The sequence below is a fragment of the Haplochromis burtoni genome, unplaced genomic scaffold (assembly GCF_018398535.1).
Source record: "Haplochromis burtoni strain Fernald_Lab_line unplaced genomic scaffold, NCSU_Asbu1 Contig_311, whole genome shotgun sequence".
In the NCBI taxonomy this organism is placed as follows: Eukaryota; Metazoa; Chordata; class Actinopteri; order Cichliformes; family Cichlidae; genus Haplochromis; species Haplochromis burtoni.
This window is the reverse complement of record NW_024582672.1, coordinates 139,548-146,740: the sequence shown is the minus strand read 5'-3', so window position 1 is coordinate 146,740 and position 7,193 is coordinate 139,548. Positions and strand designations below refer to the sequence as shown.

At 45.3% G+C, this 7,193-nt stretch overlaps 2 protein-coding genes across 5 annotated transcripts in view; both read right to left on the bottom strand.

The window, feature by feature from the left end:
• ccdc125 (coiled-coil domain containing 125) overlaps positions 1 to 2,380 on the bottom strand; it is a 32,829-nt gene extending 30,449 nt beyond the window's left edge. For 2 of the 3 annotated variants that reach the window (XM_005942462.3, XM_005942464.3), the window contains exon 1: positions 1,347 to 2,379. The gene's annotated coding sequence lies outside the window, so the exon portion shown is untranslated. Of the gene's footprint in view, positions 1 to 1,346 lie in introns of all 3 variants that reach the window. The other variant, XM_042228202.1, reaches the window with a different exon arrangement.
• Positions 2,381 to 3,621: 1,241 nt separating this feature from the next.
• The window catches only part of rad17 (RAD17 checkpoint clamp loader component), a 21,224-nt gene continuing 17,652 nt past the window's right edge, over positions 3,622 to 7,193 (bottom strand). Inside the window, exons 14-16 of one of the 2 annotated variants that reach the window (XM_014340138.2) lie at positions 5,926 to 6,046; positions 4,947 to 5,004; positions 3,622 to 4,399 (exon numbers count right to left, since the gene is read on the bottom strand). In XM_014340138.2, the coding sequence (XP_014195624.2) occupies positions 4,216 to 4,399; positions 4,947 to 5,004; positions 5,926 to 6,046 (363 nt within the window). In that variant the 3' untranslated portion in view covers positions 3,622 to 4,215. Of the gene's footprint in view, positions 5,005 to 5,925; positions 6,047 to 7,193 lie in introns of both variants that reach the window. The other variant, XM_042228195.1, reaches the window with a different exon arrangement.

Below are 7,193 nucleotides of genomic sequence, written 5' to 3'. Positions count from 1 at the left end.
ATGTTGGTTTATAATGGAGCACTGTAACAAAAAATAATTTCCCCCAGGGATCAATAAAGTATTCTGATTCTGACACCATCACCATCAGCCTCCACAGAGCACTGAGCCATCTGGAGAACAGGAAGAGCTCCGTGAGGGTGCTCCTCGTCGACTACAGTTTAGCATTTAACACAAAAATCCCAAAAATCAACGAACTGGACCACCAGAACATCCCCTCTGCCACCTTCCCCTGGGCCAAAGACCTCCTCACCAACCGGCCCCAGTCTCCAACCCACCCGACCACCGTCATCATTAAGTATACCGATGATACCACCGTGGCTGGTCTCATCTCTAACAGACATCAGACAGTGTGCAGGGCAGAGGTAGAGAATTTGTCCTGCTGCTGCTCAGAAAACCACCTGAAACTGAACATCCAACCAAAGAACTCATCATGGACTTCAGGAGGCACAGACGAGTCCACTCCCTCTCATTATAAATGGAAAACAGGTGGAAACTGTCTCCACCTTCAGGTTTCTCGGGCACCTACGTCGCCACCAACTTCAGTTGCACTTCCTCCGTGTCCTGAGGAAGAAAAACTCGGACCAGGAGCTGCTGGCCTTCCACCACTCCTCAGTGGAGAGCGTGCTCTCCTCCTGCCTGGTGTTGGTACACAGGGGCCAAAAGAGAACAAGGAGGCTGCGCAGAGGCTCATTAACACTGACCAAAATCAGTGGCTGCCCTCTGCTACCACTCGAGGTCATCATCAGCTCCTCCTGTCTCAGGAAAACTAGGGCTGTTACAGGTGACCCCTCACATCCCACTCACCACCTGTTTGACCCCCTGCCCTCCAGACGCACCTCAGGTCAATCAGGGGCCACACCTCCAAACGACCTAACTCACACAGGACAACTCCTGAACAGTTTTTACTCTCCAGCCACGTCCACGCTGAACTCAGAAACCCCTACTTGATTGTTTTTAATGTTAATACATAGTCTTATTCTCCAATTTATTATGTGCATCAATGCTACTTTCTAATTATTACCTTTGCATACATTTATATTCCGTTGTTGTATTTATGCATGAGTCTGTATCTCGTCTTTTTCGTTGCTCATCTTGAAATCACGTTGGCCAGCTCGCCGCTTTTATTTTGAAATCACTTCTCTGCTGCAGCACGTGGGGGCTAGCTTGACTACATTACTTTAAGTGGAGGCTAACAAAACTATCATACACAGCAGAGACTAAACACACAAAGCAAAAGAATACCAGTGATTATTAGACGACATGTGACAGAAACAACGTGCATTAAAGATATGAAGTGTTTTTAAAATGTCAACATTTATGCGGTTTTCTGAATGACTTCCTCTTACCTGCGAACCTGAGACAAAGGTAAGCTTTTGCGTCTGCTCCGACCCGGATGAAGATCCGTTTTAATGAAACTATAGTTTCAGAGCGAAACCTGCGAAGTTAGAGCGGAGACGGAAAAAAGAAAGTAAAAATACACATTAGAAAGTCCAAAAACAGCTTTTCGCCCAGCAGCGACCAACCGCGTCTGAAACCTCCAGCACAGTGCACGCGCCAACACGAAACGACTTCCGGTGTGTCAGATTAACTGGTTTTTATATTAACTGGTTATGTTTGTTTACACAGGCTTCTTTCATCGTTTTTAAAGAGTAGTCGCATGAAGATTAAATACCTCAGCACAGAAATAAAAGTTGCACTCAACAGTTCATCGTTATGTGTCTAGTTGGGAAGTTTATTAACCAGCATTATTATTGTTTATTATAAGTCTACACACTCATACCTTAAAAACACCTCGGAATATAATATGATGCATTTACAGAAGTCAATCAATTAATTTCTCATCTTAATTTACATGATTTTCATTGTTGAGGCAACACACAGCTCTGCTCAGGCAACACACAGCTCTGCGTTGCTGTTTCTCTACCCTAATGTAGAATCAGCATAAAGAAAGTTGTTATTAAAAGACATTTTTCTCTAACAGTTTTGACTGTTGCGTGTATCAGACGGCTGTGCGTCAGACTGTTGATTGTGCAGTAAAAACATGGTTACAGATTGTTATAGACTTCTTTAACGTGGAAGAGAAGCTTAAGGGGGGATGTCTCTGTAGACGATCTACCCAAGAATATTTCTTCATATACATTTTTCTTTCTTTGCTTCCTCCACAATGACGGGCATAACAACATGAGTTAAGAGTAAACTGTACTCGGAGACGTGAGGACCAAACTAACATCCCGGTTTAGTCGTTTCCCTGTAAATGGTGCTGATAGTGTTTTTCTACTAGAACATCTCACTCACCAATTCAAATATAAGCACCTATTCTAACATTGTCACACATTCTTGTGCTCTTGTTTGCACATTTGCACGTGCACTTTGTTGTCTGCTGTCTGATAACAAAAAAAAAAAAGTCTTCCTTAGTTGTTTTTTTATTAATTTATGTTGTAATTTATGTTAGGTCAGTCTGTCTTGTCTCGGCTAGCCAGCTAACTAGGCCTCTTAGTTAGCTAGTTTAGAGTTTTCTGTTAAATTATGTTGTAAATTTATGTTGCATGTAGCACCTTGGTTCCTGGAGGAACGTTGTTTCGCCTCACTGTGTACTGTTAAACTGTATATGGTTGAAGTGACAATAAAGCCAACTTGACTTGACTTGACATTCAGTCCCATTATTGCACCAGAGAGCAATTTGAGGTTAGTATCTTGGAGACTGGAGAAGCCGCGGATCAAACCACCAGCCTCGCACTGGTAGGTGACCTGACCCAGCTCCTTGTGCTGAACTTACCAACAATCATCATTAGTTCTGAACAGGTCACATTTGCAAATGAAGTTTAATGAACAACCACCAGCATTTGTAAAAAAAAAAAGAAAAAAAAAAAACAAAGAAAGAAAGAAAGAGTAAGTTTTATTTAAAACAAAACACTTCTTCAATATATTAAAGTCCGTGGTTGCGACTGACGTTTCTTGTGATGAATCAGCCAGTAAACTCCAATGACGACCTGGCTCCACTTCCTCTCATTGTACAAAAACAAAGCCTAAGTTTCCCGTGTGTGGCGCTGTTAGGTCATCCATGTTTTCATAAACCTTTTTCCAAAACTTTCCATGGCCCAATCCATTGGGCCCTCAGTGTGGGGAAGCATCCCTGTATGGAACTGACCTCCCGGCCCAGTGTTCAGTCAGTGCTGCTAGTTTCAGTCACTGTGCACATGTCCTGTTTCTAAGGTTGGAAACCTGCAGTCAGCTGAGACAGAAGAAGTCACCTGATGATGATGAAACGTTTCTCCCACTGAAACGTCCACATGAACAGAATCAACCTTTGGATTTTCTTACCTGGATGATCGAGCATCAAGACGTCTCCTAGTTCTGTCCAACACAACCTGAATAAATCAGAGTGCAGCACTTCGGTCATTTCTCTACAACAAATATACCAACAAGTAATCAGATGTAGCTCTCAGCACTGGCTCCTTCAGGCTGCGATAAGCTTGACATGAAACTACATCGATGTAAAGGCACATGCGTGATGCTAACAGCACCGTGTGACTGACAGTGGTGCTCAGGTGAAACAGGTTCTGTTGACAGGTGTGTGGGAGGATCACAGTTTGTGATGCTGTGTTTTTATACCTGTAGATGTTTCTGTAATAGTCCACATTTGCTTTCAACGCTATCACACTCTGGTTGTTTCATTCACGCAGTCAACTTTACGATGGAGGAGTTTAGTGAGTCACCATCAGCAGATGGAGCATGTTGCAGAGCGTCACTAGAAACTGTTGAGTAAATATTGGAAGAAGGTGTGTCCAACAATAAGACTGCATTCATTTCTTACATTTATTCATACACTTGATCCTTTACTAAACAGACTGTAACAGGGAACAGTCATCGATCCTGAACAGTCACTCAGCAAAACCAATAAATAATAAGTTTAACTGACAGAACCAAATAATTTAGCTTCACTTTGAGAGATTTTTAGATTATTGTAACGATGAACGATCCTCAGGATTATCAGCCTGTGTAAAACTACAGGATGACATGCAGGCTCTGTGGGACCGATGATGATACCTCAGAGGCAGAAACACTCATCTGTGGAAGGAGCTGGGTCTGCTGGGAGTCACGCTGGGGGCCACCGTGGGTTTGTGACCTTGAAAAGTACCAACTTCAACAACTTATTCACAAAGCAGAGAACTTCCTCTAGAACACAAACGTATCAGTGGATACAGCACAGAGGGCTCAGTCACTGATGTATTCCTCTATGGTCAGGTCTTCGTCCTCTAGGAGGACTTGATTTAAGGTGGGCTGGGGTTGGCTGGCTGGCAGACCCTCCTCAGCACCACCTGCCTCTTTCACCTCCTCCACCTCACTGTCCATTTCCAGCTCGCCTGATTCTTTGTCAGTCAGAGCCTCTGGTTTTAATCTGGACACACAAGAGCAAACCAAAGACCAGAGGTCAAAGATCAGGTTAAAACACGAGGTCACTGACACGGGACACCACTATGATGTGTTACAGTATCCACGGTAACAGGAGCACAACTAGAACTTTAAAGAGACAAAAGAAGAAAACTCTTAAAACATGTACATTTGTAACAATAGCAAATATGAACACTGCAGCAGCTGTAGTAGAACACACAAAGTTCTGTTGGCATTATTACCGTTCTGTCAGAAGACATCGTTACTTTGTTAAAACAACAGAAACATTTGTTCTTCGGTCTGATCAGTTATGATGACCTCAGCCTGCTGTAGCCACACAAACAGAGCTGATAAAACAAGCGCACCACGTCCAACCTACTGACATGTTCCAGGAAACGAAAGAAAGAACAGCAACAAGGACCAAACAGCTGGTGAAAGAAAACAGCCATCCAACCCTCAGTCCAATCACTCCTGTTCTACCTGCTCCCTGACAACTGTGTAGTGACAATAAAGACATCCTGTGCTGTTTGACAGTAAACGACAGAGTGTGGTACCTGCTGGAGAATCTCCTCAGTGACATCTGCCCCACATCCTGGATAAATGTTATTTGGTCTGTAGGAACAGAGCAGCACAGACATGAGTCCACAGCTGTGCTCAGCACATTAACATCACTAACATTACGTCAGGTATGTGAGTGATGCCTCAGTTCACTGCAACAACTACCATTGACTCAACATGTGATTCTCACAGTAATGATGCTCGGCTCTGAGCTCTGTAAGGAGGCCACACAGCTGTGCTGTCTGTGTCACTCTGTGACAACATCAGGAATCATTTTCACACGAGTCACAAAAACAATTAATTAAATCATACTGAGTTATGGATACGGTGACGTGATGTATTAGCTAACAGTGACAGGTGGAAACAACAAACCTGCTTTGCTCTAAGGCAAAAACTACAACCAGCCCAGCCGAGCATCACTGCTGCACCTCTCTGTGACTGGAACTGACATGGATGCAACGGAGGGCTTTAAGCAGCTGGTTAAAAAGATCGAACAACATCCCAGGAAGGATGTTTGTTCACGGTCAGCGTGCTCAGGTATCAATACTGTGAAGTTCCTTCAGGTATTGTTAAACTGTTATACTGAAAGTTTCCAGTGAAAACAGGCTTGACTAACGCTGTGTCACTACATGTGTCACTGCTACACTGCAGTGCATCTGGAAAATGCTGACAGCGCTTCATGTGCTGCACATTTTCTCCTGTTCCAGCCTTATTCCATCATTCTGCACGTATGATGAAGGGAAACGTGCTTCAAACTGTTGAGTGCTTTGAGTGAATTTAATCCATTTTAAAAGTGGAACATGACAAAAAGTGGAACAACTGGAGCGCTGTCAGTGTTGTTTGGATCCTGCGAGTGATGCTGCAGAATCACACTTCTAATGAGGTGCTGTGACACAAACGAACTGTCTGCAAACTCCACTCCTTAATAAAACAGGTTTTCCCTGAAAGTACCCCCCGTGTACCCGTGGGCCTTACCTTGGTTCCTCATAGGGTTGGTGAGTTTGGCCAAGTATGGAAGCAGCTCAGTCTGCAGGCTGAGCGGAGTCAGGCAAAAGCTCCGGAACAAGGACTGGGCAGCCACACAGTTCTCCCAGTGCTGCCAGGGACAACAGCAGAGTTAGCACACCATCACTGTCACTATGTGCAGTTTGGAATGATTTGCATCAAACTGCATCCCCTGAAAAATACACTCTTATTGTACAGGAGCAATGATCCAAATAAGAAACATCACTATGACGCTCCAAACTTCACAGGGGACTGAAGCCGTGTGTGGCTGAGAGGCTGTTTCAGAGAGAGCCACTGCAGGGCTGTAAGGGAGCGAGTGTTTGGTGAAACTGTCCAACTGAAAGGTGTACATGGACTGACAGATCTGAGGGACCACAAACTCTGCTCAACTGATGGCAGTGAGCTTTGGGAGGAGCTGGGCTCCATCACGTCTCCACCTCACCGGAGCAGCCACAGAGGGCTTTCAGCACCATCGTCCAGACGCGAGGTAAGGTGGCGGAATTTGTCGGTGTTCTTGAAAAAGGAAACGTGACATCTCTGATGAGTGCATCCAGGCGCTGGCCCTTTTGGCACCACCGTTGCCACGGCAGCGTGAAGAGAAAAAGAACGAGGGCGACGCCGTGCAGCTGTGCCTTCATAGACCCAGGCCGTGCCCACACCTCCACCCGCTCGCTGCATGTCTGTCCAGGTCACTGGGCACCAGCCAGCATGCTGACACTTAAAATCCCCTGCAGACAGCTCCACAGGATCCCAGTATCCAAACCCACTGGCCTAGAAAGCACATCCCACCTACTGCCACTCAGGGTCCCCCAGTCACAGACAGTTGGTCCCCCAGAGGAAGAGGACGGCCTAGCATCTCCCACAAGAGAAGGTCCTCAGCGGTGTCCAGCCACATGACACCTGGTCAAACATGTGCCACCCATGCATCCATAGGCTGCACATCCCCTGGACTGCAACACCCGGTTCTGCCACAAGAGGGAGCCAAACACCTTGTACTGTGGCATTGGGTCATCTCTCAACAAGAATACAGAGACAGTAGGATCATGTTGCACTACAGTGGGTTGGGAGGACCCCCCCCACATTACAATCTGCAATCACCCCTCCATTAATTTAACATAGAGGTTTTCTCCCTTTCTAGAAGAGAACTGGAAGGAATTCTGCAGCAACAAATATCCTCGTTGTTATCACAGAGAGCGATCCAGGAAGCATTGGAGGGTTGTTAAGCATGAACAGCCTGT